The sequence below is a fragment of the Balearica regulorum genome, chromosome 4, assembly GCF_011004875.1.
Source record: "Balearica regulorum gibbericeps isolate bBalReg1 chromosome 4, bBalReg1.pri, whole genome shotgun sequence".
NCBI classification, from domain to species: Eukaryota; Metazoa; Chordata; class Aves; order Gruiformes; family Gruidae; genus Balearica; species Balearica regulorum.
This window is the reverse complement of record NC_046187.1, coordinates 25,692,696-25,713,048: the sequence shown is the minus strand read 5'-3', so window position 1 is coordinate 25,713,048 and position 20,353 is coordinate 25,692,696. Positions and strand designations below refer to the sequence as shown.

At 40.9% G+C, this 20,353-nt stretch overlaps 1 protein-coding gene across 1 annotated transcript in view; it reads right to left on the bottom strand.

Annotated features, from left to right (window-relative positions):
• DKK2 (dickkopf Wnt signaling pathway inhibitor 2) overlaps positions 1–19,981 on the bottom strand; it is a 45,273-nt gene extending 25,292 nt beyond the window's left edge. The window contains exon 1 of the mRNA XM_010311667.2: positions 19,200–19,981. Within this exon, the coding sequence (XP_010309969.1) occupies positions 19,200–19,457 (258 nt within the window). The 5' untranslated portion in view covers positions 19,458–19,981. The remainder of the gene's footprint in view (positions 1–19,199) is intronic.
• Between the last annotated feature and the right edge of the window lie 372 nt (positions 19,982–20,353).

Below are 20,353 nucleotides of genomic sequence, written 5' to 3'. Positions count from 1 at the left end.
AGAAGCAAGACATGGCCAGCCCACAAAACTGGGAGAGACGGCAAGATGACAGTGTTAGGGAAAGGAGAATGGCAAATATTGTTTTTTCTTCTTAGCATCGTGCTACGACATTTTTCCAAGATGAAAAACACAACTGTTGTCACAGGGTCATTATTTTTTTAACCTAAGAAACACTAGGTTTTGTGCTACAAAGACTCTCAGTTTTATTTAGTCTTTCCACCTGAAATCAGGTTGCTGAAGTAAGGTATTTTGTTAAATTGTCCCATCAGATCCATCTAGAACCAGGTGGTTTTGAATTTTCTTCATACCGTAAATATTTTCCCCCTTTATCAGTCCTGTTAACCTGGATCTAGCTATAGTAACTGAAATCTCTTCTAGCGTGTGCATCACCAGCAAAGTTCTTTACCAAAAGAATTTTGGTGATGCGTGAACCAGAAAAAGTGCACAGTGTGATCCCAGGAAAGGTTTCATCTCCAACAGATATAATCATCCTCATCCTGCTTGTGAACTGACTAAATTTAAACATTGGAAAACAATACACATGAAAATACATTATGCCATTTTTGAAGAAACCCGTTTCACAATAATTTTACTTTAATTCCAAACTTCAAACTTATCTATACTCTCATAGTATCTATAAGATACTATGAAAAGGAAATTTGCTATGCTTTGAACAGTGAATAAGACTGAATAATGAAAATTAGAATAGTAAATTATTTATTTTTGAAGAGACCTAATTTCTAGAAGGTTTTTCCCCCTAACAAGAACTGAACGTTTTGTGTCTTTATCAAAACTTCTCAAGAAAATGTTCTTCTATGACATTTTTCCTTTTCCTGGTACTAGAGATTGCAAAAGCAGTGCTAATAACATCAGAGTATTGGTAAAAAACAGAAAATAAATTATAACTTTAGTGCTTACCATAAATAGTCTTAGTATATATATATATATATGCATATGTGTGCTGATATATCTGTCTGATATAATGTAAAAAATAATATACAGGTCCAAATTAGGATACACTATTACAGTGAGAAAGCCAGAGATATTCTCCTTACTATACCATCTCTCAAATTATGTCCTTGGCTAAAATTCTGAAAGGATTTTAAAGGTAGAAATGCTTTCATTACTTTCTGAAAATGTTTTTCCACAGCCTGACTGATCACTTGCTAAATCAATTGCAGCACAAATTCACCTTAGCCTGGAGCACAAAGATTTTGGATATAACTCTTACAAATATCACAAACATACAGGTATTGTATTGCTGAAATTTCCTTTCAATTCAGAGGACTTGCACAGGTTGAACAAAATCTGTGCAATTCAGGGAGAATGAGGTTTTCCAAGTTATAATAGCTTAGAGTGATTTTTCTTTTCAGAAAAGGAACCTTGGATTTCGAACACGCGTCGCTGCTTCAAGAGGCAGCAGAGTTATAACACTGCATTTTAATAGGATAACTAGCCATTAAGTCCATACACTACTTTTCTTTCTTCCATGCTTGGATAACATACTACTACTACTAAACTTAGCTCCATGGTAGAAGCGAATTCTTTTCCTCATGAAAGGAGAATATAAAGGCAATAATGATGAATTTAACCAAGGAACAACCATGTTAAAACAAAAGATAAACAGGGAACTGAATGCTTGATTTTACTAAAAGTCCTATTTTGTGCTTTATTTTTGTTGCCTTTCAGATATAATGATTCTTTACCATCTTTCTTCAAAGAACAGAAAGCTTCGTTTTCAAAATCTGTCCTGAATTGTGTCATTCTGAACTAGCTGGGAGATGGGAGATGGTACATGTATGTGAATCGTATATATTACATGAGGGATAGCACTCATGGTACTGTGACTTCTACAGTTTGATGATAAACAAACTGTGCATTTTTTGCCCAGACTGCACTTCTCCTTAAGCAGAACATTACTACCTTGTGGCAACACACTCTGTAGACAAACTGCTTTGCCCTGCATTTGACACAGTTGTTCACCCTTCTCAGTTTGTCAAATCTGGATCCAATTTTCAAATGAAAGATCACTTTGCTGAACATTTATTTTTCCTGTGGAATTACTTTACCAATGTTTGGTGAATAGGCTTTTTTCAACCTTAGGGGTTATTTATTTAGATTTTTATTCTCTTCAAAATGTTGGTGGAAAATGTTTGTCTGCTGAAGGGGCACCACATGCTTCTGATCTGAAGGCTGACTGACTTCTACCACCTAAAAAGCAACGAGTCAGCAAGTACAAATACAGACAGGAGGTTAAATGATCGTTAAGTATCTAAACAAACTGGGAATTACAGTCCCAGTTTCAAAAGTCTGTCAGATGAATTGAGTTCCAGTCTAATTCAGAGTCCTGGGAACTTAGATTTCTATACACTCAAGAGTTTGTAAACTGAACAATATAATATCACAAAGAGATGGATGAGCAAGCATGAAAACCGAGAAGGATGGAAAATGAATGCAGCAGGAACCTGACAATTCAAGAGCAAATGCAGGTTCCCAAAGCAGATACTTTTCCTATCTGCAATAAATTGTGATATTCTTCTGCTTAGAATCTGTACAAATTGTGAATACAGCACATTTTTTTCATTGAAGGATTAAAAAGAAAAAAGCAGGTTTTTATTCCAAGAATTTTTATGGGAAAATGGAGCAGTCCCTGTGAAATCTTGCAGTTTCCATTACATTTTTTTTCTGTTTCCTCTTAAGCACCAAAAGCACTCACTAAGTTCTGTTGCTTCCAGGAATTCTGTAACCAGAATATTTTGTCAAAAAATGGAGTTCCAAAAGTAGAAAGAGTGCTAGGTATGCATATTTTAAAAACAAATATTTCTAAGGCAAGTTTAGAAACCCTACCGTTTAAAGGAATATTGATTTAAACAGTATCATTTTCAACCTGTGTACTTCCTAATAAACTTAATGATATTTAACACCACTCTGTGTTAATCTCATCTGTGTCTGTCTTCTCTGAAAATACTCTACTTCCCATTGTGTAAACGTTTGGATTTAAGTTATCTTCCAAATGTTTTGAGTTCCTTAAAATGTCATATAGTTGTTTCAGAGAGCAGCATTTCCACATAATGGAGAAATTCAGATGGCATACAATGACAAATTTTTGGAACCAATGCCATAAAAGTTTAGCATAACTGATGACTCAACAGACTAAACATTAGACTAGAAATGTTAGGCTTCCACCCATAGGTGAATCTAAGGAGGGTTTTAAATTTTTTTTTTAACACTAACAATATTCATTAAATCAGAGCTGGTAAATGGAGACTGCAGTTGGGGGAGCAGCGGAGGGAACACAATATTTTTAGACTCTGCAAATTCCCACTTTTGCCTGATGCGGAGGGAGATCTGGTGAAAGCGTGGAAAGACACACCCCCCCAGCGCTTGTAACACCATGACTTTTATTTAGGCTCCCTAAAATCTCTTGTCAAATAGATTTGAAAGACAAAGTAAGAGATTTTTGGATTTGACTGTAATCCTGAGTTGCTCTTTCTCCTCATTTGTCTGTATCTATTTGTAGATGGAGCCAACCAACCTACCCTGTACTTCCCAGGCATGAGAGTAGTTCCCATCAAATCTGTAGAAACTTTGGAAACATTAAGACTTTTCAGAAAGCTGTAAGGTCATTCTAACAGCAGAAGCGATAAATATAATTTGCACTAATAAAGTGTTCTATTAATGCATTACTGAAATACAGAGTATATTTAAGGGAGAAAAATCTCACTTTTGTCTTCCTGAGTTGCGTATTTTCATCAGCTTAGAAAACACTTCACCAAGAGGCAGGAGGAAGCATTGACTGCTTCTGCTGTGAGCTCGTGAGGAAGTGACACTTACTCAGCTGTCGGCTCCAAGTTTGCTGATCTTGTCTATGGCAAAGTCTGCCTTCAAAGATAACTGTGTATAGAGAAGGGCTGAGAGATCTGACCAGAAAAAAGAAGGTGGATTCTGAAAGCAAATTTAAGCCAACTCACTGAGTTATACGGAATTACCATAGAAGCTTACTACAAAAATATAGGATGTATTTACGAAGTTTCTATTCAGTATGAAGATATTCAGCCCTATGTATAATGATAATTTGGGAGGGAAGAATTTACTCATGACCACAAAAGAGCTTGAGGAAGTAACAAAAGAAAGCAAAGAGCCCCAACCCCAAACCCCTTCATTCTGAGTGATGAATGACTTCAAAATCTGACCTTTTTATGAATTTACTTCCATAGCTAACTAAATGGTAGCAAAATTCTTTGAAAAGTCTCCCCTAACTTGTGCGTGCTACATACTTTGTAAATCTGTCCTAAGGCTGTCTATTTCTTCGGTTTTTCATTTCCTTTTCAGTATAGTCGTGTTTTCCATTCACCACAGCAATCTCTTTGGAATATTTAACATGTAGGCTAGAAGTCTGTCTGGATAACAAACCCACGCTGACGTTCATGGGAGTATTCACACTGATTTCAACGGGTATTGGAGAGGATATGAAAATCAGTCCCTACTGTCATAGACCCAAACATCGAGTCCAGCAAAGTATTTAAATATTTGCCTAATATTTATATATGCACATCCTAACTGAGGGAAACAAGACAACATGAATGCTTACATTGAACCACATGTGCTTAAGCTTCCTGATAAATTGAGGTAACAATCTGGCTTATTTATGATACTGATAAAATATAAATCGATATCTATTATGTTGATAAAAATAATAAATTATTGATAAACTACATAAGTACGTAAAAGTTGCCATAATGTATCAGAGCAAAGTGCTCAGGCCAGTGTCCTGCTAGTTGCAAATACTCCAAGGAGTAAAAAAATAGGCAAGTACAGAAGGATTTCTCCCCGATACATTCTCCCAGCTTCAGCCAACAGCAACTTAGACACATCTGAAGCTGGAAGTTTTACCACCGTGTTTAGTACCTACCAGTGCAATCTCTCGTGTCTGCGTCTGTCGCATCTCCGTTTGAGCAGTTCCCTGTGGCTCCCACAGCATCATGTGGCAGTGAGCTATACAATATGAAAAAGCACTTCCTGGCTGTCTGATAATTTCACACTGTCTGCTCTTGGCTCTTCTTCTAGGGCAAATACTGATTGCTCCCCACTCACCGTTTCCTTGCCCTTCATTGTTTTATATCCAAGTTCTCCCATGGGCATCCCTTTTCCAAGCTGGGCTGTTGTGTCTTACTTAATTTCTCCTGTGCTAAAGGGGTTCTGCTGCTCTGATCATTGCTGCTGTCCTCCTCCTCCATCTAATCCTGAGTGTTTCCGTATCCTTTTAAGAGTTATTCAGCACCATGAAATTAGAACTAGTGTGAAAATACCCTCTGTTTTTGTTCTCCATTCCTGATATTCTGTTTGGCGCTTTTTTTTAGTATTTAATTTTTGTCTCTCTCATCTTCCCCATCAACCGAAAGCTAGTGACTCTAGAAGTTACCACTGTATGTGCCATCACATTATGCCATATACATTGCTTTATACCTCTAGAAATGGAATTTTACATGTGGGTTTTCTCAGATGCTCAGTATACTGACATTTACTGCAACTCTTTGTGGGCCACTTAAGTTCTTACGATTCTGAATACATTTAATTAAAAACTTCTGTGCCTCACTAATCCCCTGTTTTCCAGACGATTTACCAATAAGTTGAACAGCATCGGTCTCTAAAAGATTTGTGTGAAACTTTGCTTATAGCCTCTCTGCATTGTGAAAGCCGGCCGTTTAGTCCTGGTTATTTTTTCCTGCCAACTGATCAATTATTAGTTATTCTAATCAGTTATGAAATGGGTTATCCCTTGGCAATTCAGTTTCTTTAAAGTTTTTATACTGGAGCTATAGCTCCATTCACACAAGTATTTGAAGAACAGTGGTAAATTAGTTGCCAGAAATGGTGGCCTTTGATTTTGATCTGTCATTAGCCTGGTAAGAGAGTGCTGTTTTGAAATAGTAACCTTAATATTATCTTTACAAATACAATTAAGGCTGAGTATTAAGAGAGTGTTTTGTGAGGCAGGCTGGAAGGAAGAAGGAAGCCTCAGTGTTGCACGTGTTATCAGGACAGCAGAGCATTAGAGGTTTCTGGTTCTGGAAAATATTCAGGTGAAACATACTGTGAAAATAAACTTTAGAAGAAGCAAGTGTTCACATAATATCTTCTAGTAGCTACCGTTAAAATTAATTTCCTGCCAATAGGGTCATTTAGGACAGAAGGGGATCAAAAGTAAAAGCAGCATGAAATTTTACTAACAAGTGGTCAAAGCATACAGGCACAAAGACTTCCAGTGAAGTCAGCACCAGGAGCAGCGGAGTTCCCCGTCCTGCAGTAACACAGACACGTGTTGTCCTACCGACAGCGCACGAACTGTGGTCATGGCTGGTCTTGTCTGCTCATGCTATTTCAGCAGCAGGGACTGCCCTGGCTTAAATCCAGCCCTACGCCACCTAAGCAGCCCTTCAAGCCCTCCAGCTGGTATCTCACCGAAACTGGTCTGCCCTTCAGTCAATGGGTAAAACTCAAATTTAAAGAGCCACATCACAAAAGTCTCGCATTTAAAAAACAACAACAAAAAAACACCCACCAAAAAACCCACAAATACAACCCCAAAACCCCCAAACAACCTCTCCCCCTACACACAAACTCTCCAACTTGAGACCTGAATACTGACCAACAGCCAGAAGGAGCACTGGAGGTCAAACCAGGGAAAGAGAGGAAATCAAATCCAGAAACTGAGTGTCAGTCTCTCTTGTGCAATCTGTTTTCACAGAATCAGCTAAATCTGAATTAGTGAATTCCACTTCAGGTTTTGCTCCTGCTGCTGCTATATCCATGGTATCTGGGAAAAGACTTAGACACATCTCTGGAGAACAGCATGGGTCCGGTGCTTCCAAAAGGCCGAAGTCAATACGTTCATGTGTCAGATACATGTGCCAGGGTAGCCGCCCCAGCTGCACAACACATGATGTGTGCTTTACATAGGGTGGGTCAGGAAGAAGCTCATTAAAGAGAAACGCTACAGCTCTGCTTGCAAAATCTCTGCATCCTTGTCCAGTTTTACACCAAAAAAATAAATAAATTTGGAGACCAAAACCTGTACAAAAGGGCGAGAACTGTCTGGTACGTTAGGTACAGGTCCGTCACTAATCTTCCATGTTATTATTTCATCATTGAGGGGACAATGTAAAATATTATGATTTATCTTTTTCTGTAATAATAATTATAACAAACTATTCTGATGACCAAATTCTGACTGTCTTACATAGGTGATGAAAGACAAGAGAGTTCCTTCTCACTGAGCATGCTTTGCAGCGAGGGAATCTCAGCCGGATGATTTCCTCTGAGCTGAATTTCTCTCCTGCATGGAAAAGGCCACGACCCCACTCCCTAAAGGCATGCAGAACCTAATTCCCACTAAAAACATTCAGGGAGTTAGGCACATAAATACCTTTCAAATTCATGCTATCTATAAAGAGGGCCTAACCTTTGGGGTGGCTTTCTGCACAGAAGCGTGTTGCACCTCTTGGATAAGATGGGCAATGAGCAGAGTATGGAGCTGAAGTGTGGCATTTCTGGGCAGCATAAGCGTGCGTTTGTGGCCATGTTTTTTTGGTGCATCTCCTGGGAAACAGCGCTGGAGGGAAGTGAGTTACATCACTTCTTTGGGTACTGAATCGTCACCACCATTATGGACATTCCCCTCGATGGACCTGAAAGCTGTTCCTGAACAAGTGAAGATATCATCACATGGCTGTTATAGAATATAACAGGTTTTGTCTCATTTTTCCCATTCTTGACCCTTCCATTCTGACCCTTAGCTGTAAAATAGGTTTCAGTCCCACCAAATTCAAGAGTGACAACTGCACCCCAGACCCGGAACTCATATGCTGCTATCATACCTGCTTGTACAATATAGACACTGGCTTCTTCTCACCTAAAACCCTTAAAGCAGAGTTAAGACAGGGTTGTCCTACTCTTTGCCTGTTTGTTCCTATCGGAGGAGGATTTTGTAGGTAACTCACTGAGACAAGATCCTGCAAGTGGATACCCCCTCCAGTGTCAAATGGTATCTCAGCTAGCCAGGCCTGTCTGTGGTACGTTTTCGTTCAGAAAAATGAAAGGTTTTCACAGTGCTAATCCCTGTTACACAGACAATCTGCAGCCCATTTGCTATTCCTTTTTGGCTTTATTTTTAACAGGGCCTTAAAACATATTTTTCCTTAAAATGACAACATTCTTTTCTGCCCTCTTTGTTCGTGGGGCTTTGTGTGCTCATAAACAGTTTAAGAGCTCCCTTCACACCTGCGGTGCACATGTGTGCCTGTAATAAAGACTCTCTTATCTATCCCTCACTGATAACTTAAGAGGACAGTGTTTAAGAAAAGGCACCATCCTTGCGACTGTGATGAACAAAACCAAACCCAAATCCCAAACCTACAGCAGTGACAGTAAGGTCAGCACGCCTGGAGAAGGCTCATTAGAAATCTGCTTTCCCAGGGACTGAGGGGTGTCTCTAGTTTTGCGCTCTGATATTTAAACCCTCCATAATCTAAGTCCATTGAAGTGCACCAATAAAAAATCCCCACTTGCATTTAAATGAACATCTTCTGCCTATCAGGCATCTCCATGCACGAAGGTCTTTAAAAATTTTACAAATATTTTTTAATCAAGCCATCCAAAATCCCTCTCAAGCACAGGGCTAAATACGTGCTTCCCAGTTTGGCAAATCAGGAAAGCAAGCAGAGGAAAACTAAACATGAAACTTTGACTGCTAAACTCATTCTTCCAACCACCTGATAACTGTTCCCCTTCAGCAGTCCAGCCAGTTGTTTCTTCTATGCTTTCAGATAAAAAAAATTCTTGCATTTATAATAATAATATTATAAATAGTAATACCACCACCTTTTAATGTATAATTTATCCCTGTTGTTCAGATAATAACCACTGTTGTTCAGATAATAATTAAACCAAGATTTTTATATGCATATAGACAAACATGTACGCTAAGAAAGCCTGAGGTCCTACATCTGAAATCCTTAGAAAATCTTGCACCACCTAGCACATTTTATATATTTGTGCAACACCAAAACTTACTATTTCCCACATAATAAAAGATGCGTCTTCTTTCCCATTCTAGTCAATTCTCTAGAGGAATGAAGGGACAGAGTCTTCCTTATCCTTCCTACTGGCCCCAAAGCTGGAGCAGAGGGTCTCAGGGGAAGGCAAGCAGACCTGCGACTCCTTTCCAGCTGGCAAACCCTGCTCGAAGACACAAGGAAGCACCCTGTACCATCCCAAGGTTTTGCTCCATCCTTCCGTGACCTCCCTGGACTCTGTGTTGCTTATTTGGAAAATCATGCCAAAAATACTTCTCAATTAGCATAATCTGAGCTATGCTAAAGCTATGCTGCTACTCAAAACAACTTGCTCAGAAAATGCCCCCCAGGGACTTGTTTACACAGCGGGGAGTGGATCAGCACGCATTAGACTGCCGTGCTGTGACTTCTCTTTTCGGCTGCCTCGTGCCGGTTAGGCTCTGCTTGCGCTGCCATTGCTGGCCGGGCCCCGGCCCCAGAGCAGAGCTCTCCATGGAAGGAAATCCAAAATCAGCCTAACCACAGGACAGTTTGGGATCAGCAAGACTTTCCCAGCCTCTGTCAGCTTAAGCACTGCTACAAAGTCTGACAGAAATTTCCCTCCACAGAGAAAACCTTAATCTTCTGGTTAGACACCACCACACACTACAATTTGATACTTAATAAATTGTCGCAAAGCTATAATACAAGTATTCACTTGGTCACTTATCCTTTTAGCAATAAAAAACAATTGAAGTTCAGTTGCAATTTGTTGCAGCTGCTGTGGCAAGGACCCCCTCAGAAAGTAATTTCCAGAGGATTCTTCTTGTTAAAAAGCCATTTCCTTGGCGAGGAGTGGGATGTCTGGAAGATAGCAATGGGGACAAAACCAAGCACAGAAGTTTACAAGCATTCCTGAAGAGCATTTTAGAAACCCTGTATTTATTCAGACAATTACAAAAACATTTTATGCAGCTAAGCAGCTTAGGCCCTCCACCAAAATATAAAGTAGACTTTCAAGCCTAACTTTTGACAGGCAGTTTTGCTTACTACCCCTAAGATGACACATGAGGCACCATCAAAACTTGGCTTCTCCCTGGAGAAGGTGTGGAGAGAGGATGGCAACCTTCTGGTTTCCCGGTCCTTCCACAGCTCGCAGGATTTCCATTCTTCAGTTCTGACGCACACCCATTCTCTTTCCCCACCACAGGAGTTGGTTGAACTACATGGTTATGAATAATATACGTTGCAAATTTAGCTTTGTTGGGAGCAACAGGAGATGAGAGAGTCTGGAAGAACAACTTCCAGTCTCGCTGGGCAACCCCATAGTGTTCAGCTCACATGTTATGGCATGCGGTCAGTTATGTGGGTTGAGATGGTATCATTATTACTACCTGAGTGGATGACAAACTGTAATTTACGAATGACATGCCTGGTAAAACTTTCAGGCTATGCTAAATACATGAATACATGAATACATGAATACATATTTACTTGGGTAACATCCCAGGAAGTTAATGAGATAATCCCCCGCAAAGAGAAGACTAATGATGCCAGGCTGGTTATCTCCATAAATGCTCATGAATTTATCACCAGAAAACACTCCAGCCATGACACCTTCTCTAGCCTGCCCAACGGTCACCCCGTTTCCCGATGCAAACACAGGATAGTGGCCTTCTGCTTCTTCCATTATTATTACTATTATTATTATTATTATCCTTTCATGTTACTCACCATATGGTCTCTCTCTATGTGAAAGCTGTATGTTAACTATTTAATCACAATTTGTAACTCTTTCTTTGGTAAGGAATGCCATTGTTCTGCGTACCTCTAAAAGAGGAAATGGCCATTTGACATATCTTCTGTCCTTCCCTCCCACCTGAAGAATGACAGGGGAGATGATGTTTGAAAAAGAAAGCAAGTATCCACCCAGTACCCGTCTTACCAAAGAGGAGAAGTAGGAGACTCACCACTCATTCTCTGTGTCCTGGACAACCTGATGCCCCACAAGATAAACACCAACTTTTCTTTTTTAAGATAGACAACAGGATCCTGACTCTCCCAGGAAATTCACAATGAACTGGATGGGAGGCAGGCTCTGCTCTCTCATTTTCAAGCCAAAAGAGAAGAAACAAAGAAATACAAGTTCTGCAGTCTGCACTAGCCCTGCCAGGTCAGGCCAGCAGAAGCTTCATTTGGCCATTTTTCACTCAGCTGCTACCGAAGACACGCTGCGAAGACAAACTGTCTGCCAAGCCCAAGGCTCCTGAACACCACCTCTTGCTTGCAGCTCTGTGTCATATTGGACAGAGGTTCTTCTCCTTTGAAACCCATGCTGTATAAAAACTCAGCCTGAACAGAGACCATACGAGCCAAAGCACCTCTGTGTTATACTCCACGTGAACACACCCACGGTAAGAAAATCAGGGAAAGCACTCAGGCACACCAGTAAATCCAGCCATAGGAGCGGGGTGCAGGTGGAGTCTTCCTTAGCACTTGCAGTGCTGGGAAGCCCAAACTCTATTTTCAGCAGTGACTTCAGAAAACAACCTAAGCTATTTGAGATTGCCCCAGTTAAACACAGGACCTAGATTTCTACGGCTTCTTATGAGCTGACATGAATACTTGACACTGGCCATCCAGAGTACCATAGCTGTACTTGATGAAAAACTAGAGTTTTGTTGTTAAAAAAAAAACAAAAACAACAAAACAACCAAAACCCAAAACTAAAAGGAGGGGAGAAAGTCATATGAAAGCAAAAAGGTTAAGTACAAGACAGTAGCATATCTGTCAGTATCTCTTTTTTGTCTCTTTTTTTTTTTTTTTTTTTTGACACGGTCTAAGATCTTTATGATACTTCTGAAAATTAATTGAACTACGCCAATCAGATTAGTTAGACTTAGCATTTTGCATTTCTGTTTGTGGTTTTACATACAGTTCTCTCCTCCCCTTCCAGAGACTTTGTTTTACAGCAAAATGTCCAGCTTTAGGATCTTTGCAGTCTGTCAAAAATAGGTATACCGTTTTCTGTAGGAACACATAGCAAAAGAAACAATTCTGGAAACTACCCTGCTCTGTGCAAAAGGAAAAATAAAGACGCTTTCCCCCCATCAGATGCATTACTTTCCCTGATGCTGTTCTAGTTAAAGAATGAAATTCCCAGAATAAAAGTTTTCTGCTGCAACATAAACATATTCTGTTTGCAGGTCCTTTTAAGAGATCTCCGCTTTAGGCCTTTCAGACTTGCAAGAGAGAGCTCGCACTGACAGCAAGTCACTGCTTCACTCAACACAAGCTGCCAAAATCCGTAGAACTGAACCCTGTCCTCTCATTCACTGGACCGATAAATATGCTTTTAAAAGCATGCACAGCCTGCTTCACACTTACATGATGCACGGAGAATGAGGCAGAGGACTTGCAGAGTGAAGCAACACCTCATTCCCGAGCATGTGCAGAACAGTCCACCTTCGCTTACTGCTAAAAATGTGAAACCAGTGCCATTTGCACTACACATGTGCAACATGCATATCTCCGAGATTCATTACTGTGCATAGGAAAATTCAATCATATCAAAGCTTAGCTTTAAGAAAGTCCCAAGAGGCTGAACCATGTGCTTATGCACTTTGAGGGGGAAAAACCCAACAACTCCTAAACTTTTTTCTTCTTATTTGTAGCATTGCTCCGGTCTTTCCTTTAGTAAGAACAAAACAGCTGCTAAATGAGTGAACCCCACATTCCCATTGTGTGTTTATAGCCACTCTTTTTCATAACTCAAGTTCTGTTTGTGTGAATGCAAATGTATAGGGCATAGATGGATTTAGAGCCGATTCCAAGAAAACTCTGATGAACAAAACTATTTTATTTGAAAACTGATGTGGTTTGGTCATTTAGCATGACCATATGTATCCTTTTATGCCATCTCTCTCTCTAACACTACTTTCTGTAGTTCATTCTAGAGCAAAGGATTCTGCAATGAGCTTGGAAGTACAAATTCACCTATTTTCACATTTCATTGCAATTTGAAAATTGCTTTGTGTTCATAAGATTTTTCCATGAAAATAAATCTGCCCTTCAATCAAAAAGGGAAAAATTATACTGAAGAAAAGTGACGGTTTGGGAACACATATGGTCATTGCACATCCTATACTTGATCAAAAAACAAGAGATGAATGTTCGTGTTCTCTACAGTTTTGCAGGCAAAATTAATTTTTAAAAAGTAACACAACAAACCTTCTGATCTTCTTGGCTTTTGTATGGGCCTTTCACATCCATGGATATGAAGCTCATAGAAGCTGTTTTCAACCTAAAGGTAGCAGAAACACAGCCTAGAACATAGCACCGAAAGACAACAATTTCCAAAGAATTATCCTTAGTTCTCTAAAAAAAAAAAAAAAAAAAATTAAAAAAAAAATCTAAATACACTTGGAGTTTTACCAATGCAGGAAAAGCAGAGAGGCAGGTTCTCGTTTTCTTCCCCATTTCTGTAGTGTCATACAAATTTCAGCTCCTCAAATCTGTCATAAATGTCTAACGACTGCAGCGCTGGCACCAACATGAAGCTCCCCAGCACCACGGTGGGACGTGGTGACAAGCCGCGTGCCAACGGTGGGCCACGTGGGGACTGCCGGCTCCAAGTCTGGCCCATCGCACCCTGACTCTTGCCAGCCATGACGCGCATGCGCGCGTGTGTGTGCATCGCGGGTAGCACGAGCTTGGCAGGGACTTCTGCAGCTCTCTGCTTTGAAGATGTCCTCCAAATTAAAGTTTTTACATATATATAAAACTTGTTTGGACTGACTCAAAAAAATTCTCAGATACAAAAAACCTGAAGAGGAAAGCAATGCTCAAAACCCAAACGGAAGCAGGAGCTTCATGGGACTCCTCCTTTGCAGAGTTAAATTCCCCCTAGACAGACGTTTCCAGGGTGAGGCATTTGTAAGTACAACTGTAAAAGGACCAAAGGCTCAACTGACAAACCATGAGATATGAAGTGCTTGCAAGATACATCTGGTGTTGAGATAATTAAAATCAAAATTAAACTTGTGCTATATTTGCATCTGCAAAGCATCAGTTAATCAAATGTAATGAGTTCATCAGACTCATTTTTCTGAGGGCAAAATGTAATCATGCTTCATCATCTTTTGCGTTGTCCTTAAACTCTGACAGACTTCCCAGACAGAAACTAACTCTTCCTAAGTATTTGCACACCCAATAGCACATCAGAGTCCTGGAAGTTTTCTAGGCATTGTTGCAACATTAATAGGAAATAGTTGTAGCAAAGCCACTTTATAGCAGCTTTTACTCTATATTAAGAAGTCAAATAATAACAACAAATTGAAGGGGACACCAAGCATTACCCAGGAAGGACATAATACTCTGCATCCCATTTTTGCAATCAAGAGACAAGCCACCCGGCTATTTAGCAAGACTGCTGCCAGTAAACCACTATGTCTCCCAGATTCCTAACAGCAAACAGCAAGAGCAAAGAATACATTCTCTGGTGACCTCTGCAGATTTAGCAATTCTGTATTTATTTTTTCACCAAAAAAAAAAAAAAAAGTGCTAAAAGCTGTTGCTGGATGTAATTTCTAGGTACTGTAATTCATTTATTTTTAATCCCATGGAGAAATAATTTATACTGTCTTGGTTGCTAGCTATTCAAGATATTGTGGTTACATTTTTGGTGTCTTTGGTACATTTTATTGTAACATTCTCAGGGCACTGCAGTCAATTACTACATCTCATGCTGTTTTACTTGCTACAAAGCATCATCCAAGCATTTTCTAGCAAGTCCTTGTGGGTAACTACGTCCTGCTCAAGAAACACATGTATGTCCATGCACTGATAGGTATGAGATCAGTGTCAACTTAGCTCTTTGGATTAATGCTCTTTTGGTTTGGCTTCTGTGGTCTCAAGCCTCTTAGCTCAAGCTGTGATAATGTTAAAAAAAAAAAAAAAAAAAAAAAAAGGCATTTTAAAATTAAACAAAGTACATTTGGAATACAAAGGTTTAGCTGTTATCTGTCTATTGTGGCTCTGCAGCGTTAAAACTTGTCCCAGCTTTCTGCTCCTCTCTCCCTTTTCCAGACCTCTTTATCTCTTATTCAACCCCACAGTTGTGCCAGTCCCCTCTCTTGTTCTTCCCTTCGTTGCTGCTGCTCCCGTCACACACGTGAGGGAAGTGGGAGGGACAGTCCCAGCGCGAAGCACAAACCCAACCCTCTGTGCAGCAGCAAAGGGAACGAGAGACACATCTTGCTGGGCAAAGAGCCCAAACAATGGCTTGTGGCCAGGACTTGGAAAGGGCAGAAGATAATAGTGCCCATGGATTAAAGAAGGAAAACGTCTGGAAATAAAGTTTGGTAGGTCTCAGCTTACCAGATCATTAAAGGCGGTTGAATGTGGAGGAGTCCAAACCCCAGCACTGATGGAAGGGACAAGCCTCAGAGGAGAGAGGAGACTATAACCCAGAGGCAAAAAGTCAAAAAGATGGTGAAGTGAATTACAGAGGCTAGAGAGCCATCATTCAGGAATCTATGGAACAGCTATGCCTTTCAATCACAGCTTGATTATCCCTTTCCCACATGGGATTTTCCCTTTCAAGTTGCATCGCTATAGTTGAGCGAGAGCGTTCACGTGGGAGAGCTTGCCCTAACACAGTGGAAGCTGTATCTAACATGCAGAAAAAATCATCCATCATTGTTGCTAATCTGCAATGTTGCCTTTTTCATTTATGACTCTATTCACTGTATTGTATTTATTTAGAGAGGTGGTATGTCCCGAACAATTTCCTAGAGAGACTACAGTACTGAGGTGTCGGCTGTTCCTAGAAGCCATTTCTCTAAATCAAGTTTTGAACAGAAACTGATGGCAGACAGTATGTAGTACTGACCCCCCAAAAAGTAATGTTGTCTAACATGCACTGTACGGTCCTATTTCTGCGCGTATTTTTCCCCTGGGCAAATGCTGTAGATACTTTCTGATTCTCTGTGAAATTGGGAAAACATTAACAGTTTGTAGAAAGGGGAAAACAGGAGTGACATTGAATAACGGTGAAGACAGTGAAATCTCACCGATTTAGCACGTCAGTGCTTCTCATTCCTTGCTGATCCAAGGCAGTAAAGGGAATAAGAACAGAAAATAAAAAATATTCCTCAGAAAGACGTAAAAATGTACCTCTTACTAAAATTCACATTTGCCTCGCCAGTCCCTCCAGCAAGCCGGATCAGCTTGCTTTGCTCATGTGAGTATTTTCATTAATTTGCACTGGAACTTTGCCTGAGGAAGGAGCGCAAGACCTTCCCTTTCTGGGCAGAAGCACTGTAACTACCAGCTGAAATACATCAACACTCCAGATAAGCCATGTACTATTGTATCCGTTGATTTATTGCTGATTAAAGACTCTCAAGTTGCTCCTAGTCCTGAGAATTAACGTAACTGAAAATTTATATGAACATATTAAAGAAACGTTCTGAAAGCGTGTTAGTCTACCAAGCTGAATAAGCAAATATGTTGCTGGCTAATGGTCCTTTCCTCAGTTTTGGTGAGAGTCCTCTGATTTCCACTACACATACCTGCAGAAAGTTGAATGCACAGCTCAGAGCCGTCACAATGGCAAAATTCTATTAATTTTCCTGTAAGTTGCATGTCCTTGGTCCTTACTAAAACTAGTTCCTAGATGTAAACAAGAAACTCAACTCACCATCTAATGTTACCAAGATATAAAAGGTACTCCCACTTTTGACCCATTATAAATTCCACTAATGCAACAGACTGTTTTAGAAAGAAAAGCATAGGCCTGTTCTTTTAGCACATGACATGCAAAACTTCAGCACGACGTCCCATAATCTAAACAAATCAAGTACTAACCTAATAAGAGAGTACTTTAAAAAAAATTATGAAAATGTCATGTCTAAATTGGTTGCAATGTGTGACACCACTGTTAAAAAATGCAGCGGCTTACCAACCCTGCAGCTGGAAGTATCACTAGAGATAAAGCATTATCGCAAAAGTTAGTACTTTCTCTTTTCTTCGCAATTCTAGGTTAATTGTGTTGCTTCAGGCAGACAGCTGGAAGTAACATCTACAATTACTGGTAGCAAATCTGCATCATTTTCATGAACTACATTTGCGTGAGACCACGCAGGAGCCAGGGACAGAGTCGCAGACAGAGAGGGTGAAATCAGCACCGACAGCCCTCGACGGGAGGTCAGGCTTTGCTCCCTGGGAGCCAAAGTCACTGATTCTCCAGAGGTCTTTGCATGTGCTATGAACACAACATCTTAACGTGCATGCCATCTCTTCTACCATCACAGATAATTCCTGTGTTGTCTCTGACTTTAAGTCTACCTTGCGAGTTCATGCCAGTAACTAGAAGTCCCCAGCAAACAATCCAGGTTGCCAAGAAAGGGGTAAACCTTGCGAACGCAACCGGTAGGCAGTGCAACTTGTTTTCCAGGAACTGGGTGAATTATAATCAATCATTCTCAACATTGCACTGAATACACCTTGAAGTGCTAAAGATGTTGGACACAGGGAAAGGTGGCAAGACTTCCCCAAACGGCAAAATTATAGATCGTGTTTGGGGCTGTACAAGGCAGCCCCACAAATCCCACAGCCCGCGCTGAAACTTATGAGACTGAAATAACACTCAGTGGGAAAATAGGTTCTATATAGTGATTTTTTTGTGAATTCACAGAAAACAAAAGAAAACCCAAGGAAAACTTATAAGAAAGCGTATCATGCTCCTGTATTTCCTCAAGGTGATTCAACATAGTAATTATTACAATGTGCACGAGGAAAGAGCACAGTACTTAAGTAATATGAAACTTCAGCACAGCATCTGTTACTAAACTTTGCTTAGAGGTAAGGAGAGGCGACCAAATTCTGAGTAAATTATAAAACAATTGAGTGGCTAGGGAAAGAAAGCTTGGAGGAGTTTAAAACCAAATTTCTCACACGCAAAACCCAAAACTACCGCCACTGTTGTTATGCCTGCATGCAAACCCAAATGGCAACATTCAATTATTAGGAAGTTGATGCAAAACACTTCAGCAAATTCAGTGGATTGGTTGAATTTGCAGCTTCTCTGCTGCTTTAAGGAAAACATAGGCAAGATACAGACCCTTCAGGCATTGAGAATTTTGCCTTTTTAGTGCTGAATGTTGGCAGCTCCCTTGCTGCTACGCTGTTTGTTGTTTATGAAAAGCAGCTGTATTTGGAGGTATTAATAATACCCAATAGTATAAAATCTGTATTTTCTGAAGAAGTCTACCTCCTTCGACACCACAATGCACAACATTCATACCATCCAAGTTGAGACTTGATAGGGAAATAGAGGACTGATGGCTTAAAATGCTGCTTTATAGTTTACCAGAAAGATAGTTGAATGCAGATAATTTTCTATCATCAGACTTCCAAGTTTCCAAGCAGGGTAGAGAGGAAAAAAGACTACATAAGCAAGTCAGGGTCTTTCTTTCATAAAGTTTCTATAATCTTTTCTTTCTTCCTCACATTCAATCTTCATATTCAGGGCTGATGCTCTTATCTCAACTGGACATAACCAAATAAAACTTCCACAACCACTAGAGCGTATTTTGGACAAGAAACCTAGAATTTATTTTCTGTCATATTAAGCAAATGAATGTGCCTTAAACTATACCACTGGGACAGCATGCTTTTTTATTCTCACCATAGAGAAAGATATCAGAGATCAAATTGCTAGGTGTGTTTTGTAAAACCAAGTTAGTTTCACCACTCTAAATGCAGTTTTCACTTCATGCTCAAATTTTCCTCACCTGTTCAAATTCAATTCATTTAGTGTCTGAGAGTTAACAAGAAATTTCTTCCTTTACTTCTAGCAGCCCTGTGAAGGAGTCAAAGAAATGCTGAAGATGGTATTTTTTTAATTACTCTTTCTTCCATCAGTTATTAACCCTACAGAGAAAAATGAAAGGTTTAAAACCTTCCAACTCCAACTTACACAGTTCTTAACACCAATTATGACATGATATTGTCCCAGACAACCCCGATGAAGTAAATTAGTTCATTTAACACAGTAAGGCTTTGAAAACAATGTGAGGGGAGCAATTATTTGCATATAGCACGCAGACGGACAGACACTCAAGCAACGAAGCAATGTCCTACCTCTCCTTGCCGGTGATAGTGCTTGGGGGGTTTTCCCATCTGCTCTAGCATTTTGCCCTTCTTACTGCTAGCAAGCGTCAGTCCCTGGTGGATGCCTGCAGATCTGTTGGTTGCCTGAGTTGGAGCCTCCCCCATCAGGGTGGACTTGATGGAGTTCACCTTGGAGCTGGAGCTGTCTAGCTGGGAGCTCTCCACGATCAGGACCGCGGCTAGTAAGAGGAGACAGGAGGAGCACTTATTCCACATCAGCACGATCATCTCCCCTCCCCCCAAAAGGATTATCTTTTTTTTTTTTTTTTTTTAAGACAAAGAAAGCAAAAGAGAGGGGAAAAAAGTTTTTAAAAATATCTCCCAAAGTTGTTAACAAAGCAATGGATTTCAATGCCACACACTCAAGGAACTGCTGTTCGCAGAGACGCGGGAGAAAAATAATTAAAAAAAAAGAATCCCCTAGGAAAAAAATGCGTCAAGTCTATAGGCACTGAGCAACTATCGGGTCTGTGAAGTGACGGCTTGTTCCTCCAGGTCCTCGAAAAGTCCACGCAATTCTTTAGTAACTGAGAGCAATAAGCTACGAGGCAACTGCACCCAGGGCAGCTTCCCACCAGTGCAGTCACTAGCACGTTTGCTTAAGCTTCAGAGGAAGAGTGAGTGAGTTGCTTCCCCCCACTCCTCCTCTCTTGCTGCACAAGCCAGCAGAGAGGAAACTCAAACCAGATCCAATCCAAGCAGCACCGGCAAAAACTGGGCTTAGTTTTCTTTCACTCTCTCTCTCCCCCTCTCTTTACTTTTTATTCCCCTCCTCTTTCTGTCTTTTCCCTCAGCCTCAGCAGCCAGCAGGAGTGAAAGCGCCCGGTCTCCTCCTCCTTCTTCTCCTCCTCCTCCAGCCCAGCCGGTGCGGGGCGAGGGGCTTTGGGCATCCGGCGGCGGGGCGGGCAGGGCAGGGGGAGCCCCGGGGCTGGCCCCCACCCGCGGCGGGAGCGCCAGGACACGGCCAGAGGGGCAGACCCGTCCCCCCGCCCGGCTTCCTGCGCTGCTCCCCCTCGCACTCGGGGGGCTCCGGCGGCCCCTCGCTGCCCCCTTGTTATTACAGCCGCCGGCAGCGGGTGTCCCTTCCCTTCCCCGCCCCAGCCCCAGCCCAGCGGAGGGACACG